Source organism: Gadus morhua, chromosome 12 (assembly GCF_902167405.1).
Source record: "Gadus morhua chromosome 12, gadMor3.0, whole genome shotgun sequence".
Classification (NCBI taxonomy): domain Eukaryota; kingdom Metazoa; phylum Chordata; class Actinopteri; order Gadiformes; family Gadidae; genus Gadus; species Gadus morhua.
The window spans coordinates 29,514,485-29,532,686 of record NC_044059.1 but is presented as its reverse complement, the minus strand read 5'-3'; the positions used below and the strand labels follow the sequence as shown (position 1 = coordinate 29,532,686).

At 48.1% G+C, this 18,202-nt stretch overlaps 1 protein-coding gene across 4 annotated transcripts in view; it reads left to right on the top strand.

Moving 5' to 3' along the window:
- atp11b (ATPase phospholipid transporting 11B) overlaps positions 1–17,801 on the top strand; it is a 42,977-nt gene extending 25,176 nt beyond the window's left edge. Inside the window, exons 27-31 of one of the 4 annotated variants that reach the window (XM_030372303.1) lie at positions 4–107; positions 1,117–1,282; positions 9,672–9,841; positions 13,803–13,888; positions 14,982–17,801. In XM_030372303.1, the coding sequence (XP_030228163.1) occupies positions 4–107; positions 1,117–1,282; positions 9,672–9,841; positions 13,803–13,863 (501 nt within the window). In that variant the 3' untranslated portion in view covers positions 13,864–13,888; positions 14,982–17,801. Of the gene's footprint in view, positions 1–3; positions 108–1,116; positions 1,283–9,671; positions 9,842–13,802 lie in introns of all 4 variants that reach the window. The other 3 variants (XM_030372301.1, XM_030372302.1, XM_030372304.1) reach the window with 3 other exon arrangements.
- The last annotated feature ends 401 nt before the right edge of the window (positions 17,802–18,202 follow it).

Below are 18,202 nucleotides of genomic sequence, written 5' to 3'. Positions count from 1 at the left end.
TAGCTGGCCTTGGAGACCCATTACTGGACGTGGATGAACCACTTTGTGACCTGGGGTTCCATCACCTTCTACTTCATCTTCTCGCTCTTCTACGGAGGCATCATCTGGTGAGAATCCCAAAGACCAGAGTCGGGTTGTGTCGGTGTCTCTCAACACAACCAAAGGCAGGGCATTATCAGTCGATCATGGTGTGGGTGGAAGTGGGGTCATGTTGAGCGCACAGCCATGCTGGGAGGCCTTTGATGCACGAGGGCACAGCGGGTCTATATGGTGAACACGAGTCAGGAAGGTAACTGATGCAGGATTGTAAAACACAATAAGTGAGCAATCTAAACCCTTGAGTTAATGACTACTCTAATATAGTATAGTATACTCTTATACTGACCTACAGTAAATGATATACTGAGTTGATTCAGAGTTACTTTTATTACATCTTATCGTACAAGTAAACAAGAATAAAATTCTTAGGCTTGGTTCCTCAACAGCCACATAGCAGCAACAATACATGAGGAAGTAAATGAAGTTGGGATGCACCGAATATTCGGCCACCGAAAATGTTCGGCCGAGAATGGCCCAAAACATAATTTTCGGTTTCGGCCGAAGGAGTAAAAAGAATATTGAAAAGGAAGACAAAAAAGTTTATAAAGGACATATAATTGTTTGATTTATGCAATGGTGAAAAATTAAAGCAAAATTAATGAAAAACAGCAAAAGCCACATTTGGTATTCTGTTTCGGCTTTCGGCCAAGTGTTTCACTGTTCGGTTTCGGCCAAGAATTTTCATTTCGGTGCATCCCTAAAATGAAGATAAACAATAATAAAAATAAGTAGCAGCAGATAAAAGATAATACAAAAACAAAAATATAGTAATAATAAATTAAAGTAAGTAATACTAAGTAGAGGAACATTATGTTGGTTATATCTAGTCTGTCTTACATAGTTTTGATAGGGCAATATGTAAAGCGTCTTAGAGTACCATATTAAGCGCTATATAAATTTCATTTATTATTATTATTATTATTATTATTATTATTATTATATGTCCATAGGTGGTTCTATGTGTTTGGTTGTCGCTCTGTCCTGCTCTTCCTCCCCTAACCCTCCTCCTTCCTGCAGGCCCTTCGTCCAGACCCAGGACATGTACTTCGTCTTCGTCCAGCTCCTGTCCAGCGGCTCGGCCTGGTTCACCATCATCATCATCATCGTCACTTGTCTGTTCCCGGACATGCTGAAGAAGGTCCTTTACCGGCACCTGCACCCCACTGGCACCCAGAAGAGCCAGGTATGGGGGGGGGTATGGGGGGTGGGGGGGGGGCCTGGGACCGTCTGGCCGGGTCTGGGATGTGTCCATTAATATGTTCAGGGCTGAAGTCATGTCAACGGCCGTGATATTGTAGTACAGTATTAGACTGGGTAGCCCCGCCCATTCTGCCCACGACCTGAAGGGTCTGGAGAAGAGCAATACATTTCTTTCTAGTTTCGATACGTTTTTGCGGGAGCCAATCACCAGGCTGGCTTTTCTCCCTGGCGCGCTATTGGCTGGTTTAAGACATTGGCGACAGGGAAGCGATGGCAAGCAGCCAATTGCGTACAGAGTCATTTGAACTAGGACCGTCGATCACGCCTCTTGTGCTGAAGAAAATGACATCAGCTTCCCCAGACCAACGTGCAATCTATGATTTAGCCTGATCTGGCAATAACCAGGCTAGTATAGTATAATATAAAGGATATCCCATAATATAAGAGTAACCTTTCCATGTGACAATATTTAATTTCTTTATGTATTATTCTAAGCAGCCCTTTCACATGAACAACCAGAAAGTAAGACCGCATTGAAGCACCGATTTAAAAAGGGTTTTATTAACCAGCATATAGAAATACAATGAGGGACGGTGAGGTAGAAAGGTTTTTCACACACTGTAACATCGTAACTCTTATCAAAGCCTTTTTCACTAAGAATCACCCTCTGGCTTCCAGGAATAGTTTGGTGAATAAGTCCCAGCTTCGCTGTTGTTCCCTGCTGATCACACTGATGCCCTAGGGTGCTTTACACCCGTGAGAACACACACTGACACGTAGGGCAGTAAAACGAGATCATTCCCTTCTCTTCCAGTTTCTCCTTCCTCTAGAATAGAAATAATAACTTTCCTACTGTTTAAATTTCTCTGTGGTGTTTGTTGTTTCTTCTTTAACCTTCGTCCTGTTTTGGTGTGTGTGTGTGTGTGTGTGTGTGTGTGTGTGTGTGTGTGTGTGTGTGTGTGTGTGTGTGTGTGTGTGTGTGTGTGTGTGTGTGTGTGTGTGTGTGTCTGTCAAAGGATTTGTTCTAACTGCGTGTGTTTGACTCTGTGTGTGTGAGAAATGATTGGTTCTAACTCACTGTGTGTGTGTGTGTGTGTGTGCGCACACACTCTTGTTTTGACCCTTCCTCCCTGTATTTGTGTCTACGTGTGCATGTTCTGTCTGTTTGTGTGTGTGTGTGTGTGTGTGTGCTCTCCTGTTTCCTGTCCCTGTGTAGATGTACTCCAACCGCGTGGTCATAGAGGATGACTTCATCGCTCTGCAGCCTCTGTCGCGAGCCAAGACCCAGCTGGGCAAGATTAGGTAGATGAGATGAGGCAGGGGCCGTCCTGGGACAGCACACCCCTGTAGAATACCAATAGAGCCCGAGTGCCTTCTGCCCAGACATTCAGAAAAGAAGAACGGGTCATACGCCGTGCTTCACTTTGTAGAATTGGCATTGTGGGGGGGGGTCTCTCGAAACTAGTATTCAAGAAATAGTATTCACGTTATGTTGAACGTAACCATGGGTTATCATGTGTTATTATATATACTTGGTTTATTGTATTAATCTATCTTACCCTTTAATTCTATCTTGAACGTTTTTAAATGATCTCAATCACCCTGATTAACGAGGCTTAGAATCTGCATCTCTTGCCCCCCTCTGCAGTGCACTTCCATGAAGTAGAAATATTGCTTGGTTAATTGCCACACATACAATGCCCACACATTTTGCGTTGTTCTTCTTTCTTCTTTTATGAATGCTTAATCATGGAATATGTTAGTTTACGCGTAAGCAAGCTTTAGAGTTGTGCAAAATCAGACGACCGCAAAACAATTTATGGAAATGAATCCCCTGAATAGAAGGGACTCTTTAAGGGATGTTTAATTCTTAAGAAGCTTTCTAGTTATACGGAGTAAATAGCAGAAGAAGAGTTGGGTTAGTACAGGTTTAACATTGCAAATGAAAATGGTGTGATCCCAACTTGTCTGGCCTCTCGTACATGCGTCTGTAATTCGCATGTAAGTAACACTGGCAACATGCAGCCCCAATACGGCTGGACTTGCACAGGAGAGTGTCCCATCATTAATCTTCTGGACAAGAAGTACTTCATACTGCAATGTCCTCCTCCTGTGTGACTCCAGCCAGTAGTCTGATCCGTCTTGCATACGTCTCTCATTCTCCTTTCATTAATCCGCTCTCGGGTAATAGCTTAGACCTTAATGCATACCTGTACACTGTATAGTAAGATGTCCGGGTATATACGGGAACATGTCTGTATACATGTTCCCGTATATATACAGGGGCTTGTCTCTGTATGCATGTCCCGATCAACCCTTCTGATAGCTAGGAAGTTAAGGCATTGGGAGGGTGCCGAGAATTCTTTCACTTCCCAGACTCTCTCAACCCTCCCATTCTCTCAAGCCAGCCCTCTTTATTATCCATCAGTGAACTTGAGATATGACGCATGAGTCACAGCCATTATTGCATGTCTGGGTTTCAAGCGGTAACTTGAACTATTACCGTTGCCTTGAGACCCAACTTCATTGCTTATGCCTCCCACACCATGATTTATTTCTACTGCCATCTCACCCTGCATGAAAAACCAACATGGCAGAATGAATGAAAGCACTTTGAAACGAGAGTGAATCTAGACTGATGCTGTTCTGTGGCAGTCATCACAACACAGAGGACTCGGAATAACAGGTCCTGTTTGAGGGAACAATATAACCACCGTGCTAACAATACTAAATTGTCCTCTACCTGTACTCCTCAAATCTCACCGATCACCAAATGCGGGGGTCATAGCCCCTTTGGCTGGCTCTGCATCTGGTCACGGTGGGACTGGCATGCCCCGTACTGACCGCTGCATGGGCCAGCTGTACCTGATCCTCTGCTGTCCTGATATGCAATCCCGTTGTCCCTGGGTGAGCCTTCAGCAATGTGTCCCCAAGCCATGTTTCAACGGATAGCGGATCCTACCAAGCTCACTGTAGCATGGTAAATACCCTCACCCCATCGGTACCCCGGTCACCACCCCATCTCTAGCATGGTGCAATGTGCCTCCCCTACCCCTGCCCCTCAGGTCTTTACCGTCAGATCCTTCCCACCGCCGACGCGCTCTGGTCCTGGTCTCACCGGCCTGTATGTCTCTCTATAGGCTGTGGACTGCCTAACTGTCACAACACATTGTAGTGCATGTGTTGCTGGGATTGGCCTCATTATATAGGGAGTGATGATTGGCCAGTAGATGATGATAGGCTGCTGTAAAGTGTACCTTAATATGATGGCACGGTCCTAGGATGGATATGCTTCTCAGAGCTAGCTTGGCTTGCTTTGCCATAACTTGGCAACAGTGGCTTCCAGTCCATTGGGTCATAAAATAAATGACAATATCTTTAACTAAAGTGCTAATTTATTAAGGTACAGTTTCCTCAAATGAAAAATAGACTACTAGATTACTGTGATCATCGACACTGAACGGTTGATTTATTTTCAATGCATTGAAAACACTTGAACCCGTTCTGATGAGTTTGTTTGCTAAACTGCGATCATCAGTCACCTGTGTGAACGACCCTGATGGGGGATTGGTTCTGCAAGGCCTGTGCTGCTTGCATCTTTAAACCTTCTTAGCTGGTTTTGTTTTAGCAAGCCTCCTCTGCAGCTTACGGTGCTATTAGTGGGTGCCTCGAGACGCCCACGGTAGTAAGGGCAAGGAACAGTTTGGATTTGAATAAAGGATGTGTGTTTGACATTTTAAGTTACGTTTTATGCTAACTTAAGTAAAAAATGAGCAGAAAAACACAATGCCACTTCAGGGATCGCAGTAAATCTTTTGATCACGGTCACAAATTATGTAGACAGGAAGCGTCGGGCAGTTACTGGATTTGGTATCTTTGCAATGAGGGGATCTCCAACAGCACAAACTTCCTGTTCTCCAAGAGTGCATGAAGTTAATGATGGTAATGTTTTGTTAATGCATTCAGGTGCACTGCAAGCATTCGTTTTTCCATTGAGTACTTTTGCAAATTTGCTAAATCAGGGAGGAGGTCATCTCCGAAGTTGGCTCTGGGTCTCTGTGGGTTTTGTGGCGTCTAACGGCTGCAGAGGTCCAGACGCAGGTTAATTAACCTGAACAGTCGTGGGTTTTGCCTCTGCACCATTTAGCAACATTCTTTTCCCATGAGGAAGCCCGTTTCCTGTGGCTGCTTGGTTTTCTGCTCATTTTAACGGCGGTAGCTGAAATGGCTTTGCTGCTCAGTTAAAGTCTTAACCCATCCCCTCTCCTGCTGGGAAATGAAAGCCGCTTCTCCAGTGACCCCATCATCACGTTCCAGTAGAGTCGTTAGTCATTCAGGAGCTTCTCATTAACACCTGCCCACCCGAGCAGAGGAAGTTCCCATCACTCAGGAACGAGACATTACTTCGTCTTTTACTTAAATGGCAAACATTCGGGTTTTTTTATGTCACCGGAGAACGGCCTTAAAAATGGAAAACCAGTCATATTTATTGTTGTCTTTGCGCAGTATTCTGCTACGTGAATGAACACTGTAGATGGAGGGCTTGGGGATGATTAACTGTATGCCTAATCGACACCCTGAACTGCTTTGGGACTGGTTGTTCTGCTTGAATACTGGCACAAACTAAACTGGCCAGCCGTTGAGAGATACCGATTATTCTTTTCTTTTGCATTGACCACTCACCGGCTTGCTGACTAACCAATGATTGAAGCCTCTCACTCAATGATTACCGAGCTGGCCAATCGGCCGCAGCAGCCGCCCGCTTGACGGGGCTGACCGCTAGCGTCTTGTGCCCCTCAGATGGAAGAGGATGAGCTCCCAGTCAGCCCAGAATATGACCCTGCTGAAGCCCAGCGGAGCCCTGGGGAGGGCAATTGGCACCTGCTAGCTGCTTATCCTCCCCGCTCCGCCGCCGGCTCCGACCCCTGCTCCCCTAGGTAGTACCGTGCAGCTCCCCCCCCCCCCCCGCCCCGCTGTGTCCTCATCGCCTGGCCCTCAACCCCTCGGTCCGCCCCCCCCCCTCCCTGCACCACCACCACCACCACCACCACCTCCACCACCACCACCAGTGTATAAGCATCTTGTTTATGTTGTGGATGCTGCAGAGTGTGTGTGCCCAAACCCAGTGCACTATCTGACCACTACCCTGTGTGACTTTGCTGTCACCAGCCGCCCTGCTTGGTCCTTGAGAATGACCCACCCTAACTTCACATATTTTTTTTAAGTTAAATGAAGCCCGATGCTCTTCCGCCTGAAGTCATTTCCTGGTCCCCGGCCTGGTCTCGAGGTAGCCTTGCTGGCTGCCCGACGGTCCATTGTTAAGCCGGTTCCCCTCCATCAGTGTCCCTCCTCGGTGAACCCAACCCCTCCCTCCACGTCCCTCTGCTTTGCATTGATGTCGTTCCTCAGCGCCTGGAGGACGAGCGCATGCTGCTGTTGGTCTGCTGGCCCCCATGTCCTCCACTGCATTACTGAGCTCCTCTTTGGTGTCTTGTACATATTTACTAACTGGTTATTTTTTGTCTTTTGCGTTATTCTTTTTAGGTATTTGTTTTCTGTCTTTAGCTCTCCTTGTATTGTTTCTTTCAACATTCATCTGTATTTTTGGATGCTTTAAACTTTTGACTAATGCATCGTGTCCTACAACCATTTAACAAAGCAGTTTGTTAATAATGGATTTGTATGAGTTAGGCATTGCACCAAACAAATGAACTGAGTTCTGTATGGTTAGCCCTAGCTGTGAATAACGCAGTGTTTTAATTCGTAAATGAACACTAGTGAAAGCTAGGGATTGTATCGTCGAGATCTTAACCATACTACTGCTCTTATCGATACTGCTTTGTGGTTTGGAGGCACAGTGCCCCTTTTAGCCAATATGGGAGAACCCTGATATAAACATTGCAACGTTGAATTAGCCTAAATCCATAGAAAAAAACATTTCCTTAATTTCTCACATGCAGTACGATAGTACGTCTTTAATAATTCAGCCCTTAGGCGGTACCTATCCCGAGACAAAACCGATACTAGAAATCCATTGATCAGTACTTTGACAGTGTTCCCTCTGGCTCATAAAGCTGTGATCGAACCCCCTCATGGCTGTGGCTCAGCCTCGGGGTCCTCCCTCACCATTGATTGGTGGTCTAGTGCGTGCTCCTGTTCCTGATGATCGTGTGACGGGAGCCAAAGCAGTCATCCAGGGATACGAATGGCTCTGCGTTCACCAGACCATAACTTAGGATGGCTCTCCATAACTCTGGCCCTCTTTGCTCACGATAAACAGAGAGATCTGTAGATCTGCTGCTGCAGTCCTTCCCCCGTGCTAGAAAGGCTCTAGCTTGCACCTATATAATAAATATAAACCCTTTAAACATTTTATGAATAATTTACATTTTGTCTCACCTTAGAATAGTCATCAATATATATATAATTCATTTATGTTCCAGATTTTGTAGGTGTTCTGCTGTTTCTCGAGGGGGCGGTTTGTTGACATGGCAACTGTTTAATTAGAAGTCACTTCAGGAAAGTGCAACAGCACCCAAACGAAGCCAACGGGGAACCCAACAAAGGCAGGTTTAGTGATTAGTAGTCCGGTGACTGCTCATCCTGTTCTGTGTAGTGCGGTCGTACATTCAGGTATCCCCAGCCCTCTGAGCCCTAGGGCAGTGGTCGTCTCAGCACCTCTCCTCCTTGTCTCGTCTCCTCCTCTCTCCGTCTCCATCTCGGCCCGCCTGCCTCAGAGGTGCTGACTCAGATGAACTGAGAGGGACCTGATACCGCCTCTCCCGCCCTAACAGCGTCCTGCTGCATAGCGCCAGCTGCATTGCTGGCTGGGGAGTGGCGTTATTTAGTGGTAGCTTTAGTGGAACAGTAGAGCTATGCAGGGGACAGGACTGGACTCTGGTCTGCCGGTCTGGGCCCCTGTGTGTTGGAGCTGCGTCGTGGATGGAAGACCATCCATCATGGAGATAAGCCTCTGAATGTGCAAGGTTACCGAGAAGTCCTCCAAGTAAAGTTACTGGCCTTTTCTTTGATAGAAAAGGTCAAATGTAAGGAGAGAGGGAACATTGACAGTTCTTGACTTGCAACTGTCTAAGTTACAATGCTTCACAGCACTACTGTCACAGAGCAAAGAGGTAGCCACAAGGTTAGCCAAACGGGTAGATACTTCTTTAAACCTAACATTAAGCAGACCAATGTATTCTAAAGTAAGCTTCTCTGCGTGGCCTGGGTCGTTGAACAACACAACACGTTGCTTCGGATAAACACCCAAATGATTAAAAAGCTAAATGTAACAATTACATTATATTATATATTCATAGTCATACTAATTCATTTTAACTCATCTTGGACACTGACCCAAATCCAAGCTCTTTACTTTGATTCATCGTCATCTTTTCCTTGGTTTGTCATATTGTTTCATCTGTGTATGTGTTCTGTGATCATTGCAGTCGTCTGCGGTTTGAGTTGGACACACAGTCCATGTTTGTGTTTGAGCATGCCAACCACGGCCCTGAAGTCACCCCACATTACTTGATCAAAGATGTAACAGTGTTTGATTCTAATACAGATTTTATGCTTCCCTCCTTTTTCTTTTCTCTCTTCTCCTCTTGGTTCCATTATACTCAAACCTTCCTCCTCCTCAATCCTCCTCCTCTTCCTCTTCCTCTTCCTCCTCCTCCTCCTCCTCCTCCCCCTCTCCCGTCCGTCTGTCTGTCCTCCCCCTCTCCCCTCTTCGTCCGTCTGTCTGTCCTCCCCCTCTCCCCTCTTCGTCCGTCTGTCTGTCCTCCCCCTCTCCCCTCTCCCGTCTGTCCTCCCCCTCTCCCCTCTCCCGTCCGTCCGTCTGTCCTCCCCCTCTCCCCTCTCCCCTCTCCTGTCCGTCCATCTGTCCTCTCCCTCTCTCCCCTCTCCCGTCCATCCGTCTGTCCTCCCCCTCTCCCCTCTCCCGTCCGTCCATCTGTCCTCCCTCTCCCCTCTCCCGTCTGTCTGTCCTCCCTCTCCCCTCTCCCGTCTGTCTGTCCTCCCCCTCTCCCCTCTCCCGTCCATCTGTCCTCTCCCTCTCTCCCCTCTCCCGTCCGTCTGTCTGTCCTCCCTCTCTCCCCTCTCCCCTCTCCCGTCCGTCTGTCCTCCCCCTCTCCCCTCTCCCGTCCGTCTGTCCTCCCTCTCTCCCCTCTCCCCTCTCCCGTCCGTCTGTCTGTCCTCCTCCTCCTCCCTCTCTCCCCTCTCCCGTCCATCCGTCCGTCTGTCCTCCCTCTCTCCCCTCCGTCCGTCCGTCTGTCCTCCTCCTCCTCCCTCTCTCCCCTCTCCCGTCCGTCCATCTGTCCTCCCTCTCTCCCCTCTCCCCTCTCCCCTCCGTCCCTCCGTCTGTCCCTCAGTCTCTATCAGCCCAACAGAGCCAGGGCCTCAGCTGTGTGGAGTCCCTGTGCTGCTACCAGCATGGGCAGAGTGGCTGCACCCGCCTGGCCCGGCTGCTGGAGCAAATGAGCGGACGCTGCCCGGCGGGCGCCTCCCACTGCACCGCCGACCCCCGCAGCAGCAACAACAGGTGTGGGGGCGCAGGCAGCGGGACGCTGGCCATGGAGCCCATGGCCGACGATAGCGATTGTGATACCGATGAATTTCCGACTAACCCTCGCTCCTGTTGATGCACCAGCGACCCGCGAGCTGCCGAGCGTCGCGGCTCGCGGGCCGGACGTGTTCCCGTCGGCGGGGACATCGGCGGTTTGTACCGTCAGTCAGACTGATGACCGCCCCTCGTCTGGGGAGGGGTATGGGGGGTAGGAGGTGGAGGCTAGCCTTCAGGGTGTGGGATAAAGGGGTTCTCTGGACACGGCTCCACCAACCACGAAGGCTTGAGAGCTCTCCGTGATGGAGAGCCGTTTCATACGATATCATTGATGGGGTCGGTCTAAATGCCTTCCCTGATTAAAGCCGGGAGCTTGGTGTGCTTATCCCCCTCAGCCAGTCGGACTGTGGATCTCCCACTGCACTCCTCCCCACCAGCTACAGAGGGTGGTCTGTAGAATGTAACTGCGTTGCTCTCTGTGTGAACCTGGTCGAGGGGATTCACACGTCTGGTTGACTTTAAAGGATTGATCTGCATCGTGGGTTACGATGCTGTGTTCCACTTCACAGCACTCGAGTCCTGGCTTCGTACAGGGTTCATCATAGCATGTGTTTGCTGTTGGCTATGATGCCATCTGGCCGCCCGTTCGTCAGTGTACGAGATCTTTGTCTGTATGGTTTCTGTTGTCATACGTCTGAGGTCTGTCCAGTCCGTCCAAACTGTTAACTCCTGGATGCACTTTACATTTTTTACAGAGGATTCAGACGTTCTCAACCCGGGTTAACTTTGGGTTCTGATGGGTCTTCCCTCCTGCTGTTAACTTGAACTTACTCTGACTCATCTGTGTGAGGACCTCTCAACGAAGAGATGGCTGCAAACGAGCCGTCTGGGAATGAACGATGGAACGATGAGCTGATGATCGGCTCGTCCGGTGTCGCGTTGATCCTGGACCGTGAGTCTCGTAGCAGCTCGGTAAACGAGTGGTTGCTGCATGCCACCCCGTACCCCTCACTGGTTTACCGCAGCACTCGTACTGCATGCTCTCTCGCTGTGATGTAGGCGCTCTCTATGATGATGGATACCTCCGCTCGGTTCTGTCTCCGAGCGGAGGCCGGGCCAGCCCAGTCAGCTGTTCTGGTGTCACAGTGTCGCCCTTTTTGAATCCCGGGGGCACCCAAGGGCATTGAATATCCAACACGACGCGCTTTTCCCTGCTAGCTAATCAATAATCCCAACATCACATTGGGACGGGGAACATTGATCAGATCTCTCACAAAGATGTAGCGTGTGTGTGTGTGTGTGTGTGTGTGTGTGTGTGTGTGTGTGTGTGTGTGTGTGTGTGTGTGTGTGTGTGTGTGTGTGTGTGTGTGTGTGTGTGTGTGTGTGTGTGTGTGTGTACGATTCTGCGTGTGTGTCTGTGCGTGAACACCCCCACGCCAAGGTAAAAACGGCATGCAGGACCTCAAAGGGGATGCAGAGTTTATGGGTGTGTCGTCGTCCCCCCACCCCCCCCATATTGGATAGCAGCAGCAGCCAACCGACTCCCAGAAGACCTGGGAACAAACACTTAGTCAGCACATTCACCACGGGCTGTGGGACCCAAGGACCCTCGCCGCTGCCAGCTGGTGTATTATTCCTCCCATGTTGGACTGAGGCGTTGAGGTTTACGACTACACTCGTCAAAATGCCCACATCTTGACTGAATGACTGCACACTGTAGCAGCCTCCCACCCCTGTCTGTCTGGGTGTCTGAGCCCCCCCCCCCCTCTCCTGAGCCTCTCTTTACTGCAGGGAGTGCACAGTCGGCCCGAGGTTTTACTATTCATGCCTTTTATTATTTATAGGCTGGTGGTTGCATCCGTGGGATAACACAAAAGTATTAGAAAACACTCTCAATAATCGTTATTTGTCTCCGGCGTCGGTTTTCCTCTAAGGGCATTATCCAGTAAAGTAGATTAAGAGCCTTTATAGATCTGTTTGTCCCCATGTCCCTGGCGCAAGCAAAAATGCCCGATTGAATCGTCTCAAATGTGCACACAGAAGCCATCGTGCTCTCGCTGAGGCTAAAGGGCGTGATCAAAGTAGTTTGGATCGGTTTGGTCTGGACCTATTACTTGGGGGGGTTCTTGGTTGAGTATTATCCGTCTTATCTTCCTATTCACGTGTGTCTCATCAATAATGTTATTCCTTTCTGTTTGGTTTGAATGGCACACCTTTTATTTAATTTAATGAAGTACTCATTGCCTTAATGCTAGGATACTGCCATAGGGGAGAGGGATAGATATACATATATATAAATATAGTTATATATTATACACAGTAATATATATCCACCCAGTACTATATAACATGCCTGATGACTGGAAGAGGATCTATATAGCAAGCATATTTACAACTATAGACAAGTCATATATCTCTGGAATATATTTTAAAACTGACTTTGAAGCTGAACGTTAGGCAGTCATAGTCTGACAATAAAAGATTCAATTAGTGGGATAATATCATATTGGGGGGCAGAGTTGTGTAGCCTGAATTACAAAATGTCTTCGTTCATACCCTGTCTCTCCTATCGTACGGGAGACAACAGTGCAGAGAAGGGTCCAGAAGGAGGGAGATCATTAGGTCTCTTTTGCTATTTCCTGTATCTCTTTGTTTCCTACTGGATCCTGAAGCCTTAAAAGTGCTTCTGATGAGAGGCAATAACTCTGAGAGGTGCCTATGTTGCAAACCCCAATGTGTTCAGACAAATGCCGTCTCTTTTTCCAATGGTCAGAAGAAACAGCCCAGAAGAGCTCCACGCGTTTGGGACAAACGGCATTTCTCCCGACTCTGTCTTGTTGCATGAGGGCTGCGGTCCCCTTTTGGTATTTTGTATACAGAGCCACCCTGTATGTTCCTGTGCCCGCGCTGAGCTCGCTAAGCTGCACTGGTCTTTGTCCGTCCACCTTGCCTTCTTCCTGTGTGCCCTTTGCCTGTGTGTGTGTGTCTGTACTTTGCATAATGCTGTTGACTTACCCAAATTGAGTTCTCCATGTAAACTTTACCGTGGTTAGTGAGCTCCGTCTTGTTGGAGAACGTAGCATGTTTTGTTTCCTGGTGTTGGTGCTACACGGTGCCCAGCGACGCATCGCAAATGGGTTTGGATTCCTTCGTGCCGATTTCTCGTCAGTCAAACGAACGGGCGAAGGCTTTTTGATTCTGGTGTTTAAACTGAGCCCAGTTCCCCCGCAGACATCATGATGGGGCCCACACTCAATCGTTGCAGCACATGGGAGTGCTCTCAGCCAGTGACCGTTTTATTATTCAGTGTCCTCTTCAACTCCCCCCACGTACCCAGTCTATGACCCCACTTACCAGCTCTTAAAACGGTTGTCTTTGGGCTCACAGAGCAGCTCATGAAGAGCCAGTGTGAGGCGTAAGGCGATACAGATTAAGAAATAAGAGCAAGAAAGAGTAAGAAATAAGAGCTCAGATGTTGCAGAAGATGGTGTTCCAGCTCTGTGTCTGTAGCCCTCTCTCCAGGTGTGGTCTGGAGGTCGGTAGCAGACAGGGAACGTCTCTCTGGCTCTATGAAGCCTGTTCCCACCCAGGAGTCACTCTACTAACCGGGGCGGTGGGTTATGCGCTTCAGTCGGTTAAAGTGTGTGTCGCTCGCAGTCTGACGTCAAGACCACTGTGACCTTTTACCGCCTCCTTTTCAAAGGGGTTCTGTTCTGTCGAAGATGAATATCACACGTATAATTTTCTATCAGATGCGCAGATAAAAATATATATATTTAAGATAATCGAATATCATTTTTATAGAAGTGAATCCTAGGAAACACCTCATGCTATGAGGAGGAGGCCAGGTAGCTGTTCAGAGCAGGAGTGTTACTGCTGTGGATGTTACTGTGATGTTGACCGTGACGACTGTTGATGACTTCTGTGTTGTTTCCGGAAGTCCGTTGAGTAGCCCGGGTTTTGTCCTGACTCCTCCCACGTCTAACGCCTACTCGGACTAGATCAGCACGGTGTCAGACACCGATGGTAAGCCGGCCAACCTAACCCAGACGTTACTAATGCTGTAGGGGTGGAATAGGGGCATCGTCTCGGATCAGAGAAGGTCTCCGCTTTGAATCGGCCAGGAGGGACTCGTAGAGGTCGTTGAGGAGAGTCTGTTGATTGATCATTAACTCATTAACCTCCACCGTCGACACCCATCCCTCACCCCTTCCTCCACCTCCACCTCCACCACCACCACCACCACCCTCCCGCCTTGCTTCTGGTTTTTCCCCACTCATCCGTCTAACATGCTATGGTGGAGGCGCTCTGTCTGTCTTTAGTAGCGTCGGTCCTCACCTCGCACTAGAACCCTTCTTCAGAGCGGGGAAGGGTCCGAGGCAACAGCTCTCCCACCGCGCTGACCGGGCCAGGCTCTCTGCTCACCGCTTCCCACCCGAGTCCAAAGGCTCAGGTGGCTGTACATATTGAACCCCAAACACCTCAAATCAACCACAATTTTTTCTTTCTTTCCACCTACTATTGTGTACACACACAAGGGGCCCTCTCTGATTGGGCCTCACACAGGGCTCTCTCTGATTGGGCCTCACACAGGGCTCTCTCTGATTGGGCCACAGACAGGGCTCTCTCTGATTGGGCCTCACACAGGGCTCTCTCTGATTGGGCCTCACACAGGGCTCTCTCTGATTGGGCCTCACACAGGGCTCTCTCTGATTGGGCCTCACACAGGGCTCTCTCTGATTGGGCCTCACACAGGGCTCTCTCTGATTGGGCCTCACACAGGGCTCTCTCTGATTGGGCCTCACACAGGGCTCTCTCTGATTGGGCCTCACACAGGGCTCTCTCTGACTGGGCCTCACACAGGGCTCTCTCTGACTGGGCCTCACACAGGGCTCTCTCTGATTGGGCCTCACACAGGGCTCTCTCTGACTGGGCCTCACACAGGGCTCTCTCTGACTGGGCCTCACACAGGGCTCTCTCTGATTGGGCCTCACACAGGGCTCTCTCTGATTGGGCCACACAGGGCTCTCTCTGATTGGGCCACACACGGGGCTCTCTCTGATTGGGCCTCTCTCTCCCTGCCAGCCTTCTAACCCCCAGCCACTGCTCCTGCTTTCAGGTCGTGGAGCGACCCGGAGAACCTCTACTCCAACGACCGCAGTATCCTGACCCTGTCCCCCATCGAGGCCAGCCACTGCTGACCCCCCCCCTCCCCTGGGGCCCCTGATGGGGGGGGGTACCCCGCCTCACCTCTCGTTGGCCCCCCTCAGTACCAGTCGGTCCACCAGGGAACCACCAGCGTGTCTCTGGGAGACACATGACATTAACAGCTGACGCAGCGTGGAGTGTGCGTGGTGCCCGCCTGGTTTGAGCTGCTCCCACCGCACACACTCCACGTGGAGGGGTTCCCCAAACGTCCAAAAGACACGGAATAGACTTTTGATCGACCAAAACGTATTCGGCTGGGAATTGAAGCACAAAATAGATTTGCTCCAACCAATTGCAAACACCCTTGCTGCAGAGGCTGGCCAATCAGAAGGCCTCCCTGAAGCTCAGAGATGGAGGATCAGTAGGACCCCTGTCCCCCATAGCCCCCCCCCCCCCTCCCCGGGTCTGGCAATAGCTTTACTTGGGAGCCCAGCTACTCAAAGGCCTTATCACGGTACCAAAGACCAAAGACACGAGTTAATGAGAGAAAGCGCTTTATTTTTGTGCCCGATTGTACAGAAAGTTGATTATTGTAAAGACGACTATTCTTAATAATATTATCATTGTTCTGTTGAACATTGTCCTCCTCTCTAGCTGAGGCCGGTGAGGGGTGGGGGGGATATAAAACATATCCTCAGATCATTCATTTAAAGGAAGTTTACTCGTACATCCAAATCTCCCACAGTCCACAGTCCATAAGTCCACAGTCCAGCATCGCTTCCCTCCTCAAACGCCTTCATCTCCATTTGTTTATGATTTCACCCGATGACCAAAACCATCCTTGCACTAAAGGAAGTGACATCACAGCCCTTAGAGGCGACCACATCCTGCGAAGGCAATGTCCCACTGATCGACCGACAGAGTACTCTTTGGAGATCGCCGTTGACATGTTACGTTTATTTCAGAAAAAAAAAAATATCAGGGTTTTAGTGTAACGATGGTTTGTGCTCTGCACGGCTGCTCCTGATCTCTGTCCCGGTCGGAGAACATTCCGGCCCACACTGCTTCAAAGAGACAATTAGGATTTAGAATGTAAAGTAAGTAATGACTTTACAGGCAGAGCTTTTTGCACATTTGTTTCATCACATGTCCCTTTCATGTTATGTTGGGTTTGCCTTGATCCTGTCTTGCATACATTTTCCATTGCATACCGTTTTGTTCATCATTGAAATCATCACAATCATGTAATAATCGGCATATTGTTGTGCCATGTGTTGCTTATGTGTATCTCCGGTACGGATGGCTAGCCGCTCTCCTTAAGGAGCTTCTCCCCAGGACGCCCCTAGGCTGACCCAGCTTGTCCCTCCCTCCTGATGAGGAGTCTGACCTTCTTGATCTGAGGTGTCTGAGGAGGCCACATCAGGGTGGGGGCCAGGAGCTGGGCATGATGAAGCGACTCCAGGTTAATCTAAACTGAACCAAGCCATCGATGGCGGGTTGGGAACTCTTTTAAGACAACCGTTTTGAACTCGCTGTCATCAACCCTGTTGCTCACACGGAACACGCGTTTGAAGAATTGTTGTTAGCGTTGCGTGGCGTCTATGCAAAGCAGTCGAATTGTTAAACGGTTATAGACTCACCGATTTATTTTTGTTGAACCAGTGGTTTCCCTTGAATCACTTTAAATCATATTTTGGGAAAATGAATACATGTCTGATAACACCTTTTATATATTTAATATCACAGTGCATCTTATTCTGTTAAGTCGTGCTTGTTCTTTGCATATATCTGTACAGCTTGAATACGTCTTCTACCCAACAGAATCCCCGTACTATCCAAATAGATCACAAGGAATCATTGATCTGTGAGGCAGTGGGGTTTGGGTGAGAACGGGTTGGGTCGTCATGACTCACTTTGCTTTTTTCCAAATAATATGAGAACACAATGTCATGAAAATGGTATCACATTAAGATTTTCTTAAGAATGTTCTCAGCACTATATCTCGCAGCTGTTTAAGAAGGTAATTTTCAGCGGTATCTCTAAATTTGATCTGGTCTCAAACGGTGTACTCGTACTCAAACGGTTATCGCACTGCAGGCATTGATCCACTGAAGCTGCAGATGCAGCCTTTGGTGCAATATGTTTAGGAACCCACGAGAATCTCCCAAAAATCAATGCATTGATGGACTGATGAGGCAGAAATAGAAATATGTGGGAATATTATCAACCCCTCGGGTGATCTGGATCAGTGGTGCTCTCTTGTGACTTTGAATAGGCATATCGATCATTATAAATAGTTATTTAAGTGAAAAGATGGGACATAAAGAGCTTTTTTTTGTGGTCTGGTTAAAGTTATGCTAGGGTGTATTTCTTGCCATTTTCTAGGTCTATAAAAGAACGGAAGGCTTTTGGAAAGTAGTTTAGTGTTTTCTCAGTGGATCGACCACAGGTAACATTTTTGAAAACCTGAACAGGAGAATGTCAACGTTTATTTATTGTTGTTTTATCGATTAATATGTCAGTGACTCACCATCCACCTGTAAGACCAACGTCTTGATACAAATTAAGGATTTTAAATGTTTAATGTGTTGGAAGACATTGATATACCTCTCCCATCTGCAATAATCGTGTCACTGCCCAGAACGCAGGCTACTCCTCTGCACCTTGTGTGTTTCTGTTTGAGCATGTTTTGCTGTTTTTGTCTTCATGCCTTCTCTGTAGGCTGTCATATGGCTGACGATGTTATTGAAAAGTTATATTTACGGAATAAATAATTTTTTTAAAGAATGAAGAGTGCTTTCCTTGCAACAATAATTTCAGCTCCTTCTAGAATTCATATTTAACTTGGGCATAGCCACAAAAGGTTTAGCCCCGTGTGGGGTTGATAGGGATCCATATAGAACATACTGGGTAATAATTACTTAATTAAATGGCATGCACAAATTAAATATAACTACCAATTACAGTGATGTAGCATAAACATTGCAACTCCCATCATATGAATCAGTGTTGCTCAAGTTACGTAAATTCTCAATTTATAATATCTTTACATCACATCAAAACATTTATAGGGAACCTCATCTTAATTCATTGGTTTAATTAAAACTCGGAACAGGTTGAGTCTATTTCAAAAGTTTGCTGTTTTTTTTTGTTCGTCATGAAAAAAAAACATAAGGGGTAACACTGTTGTTT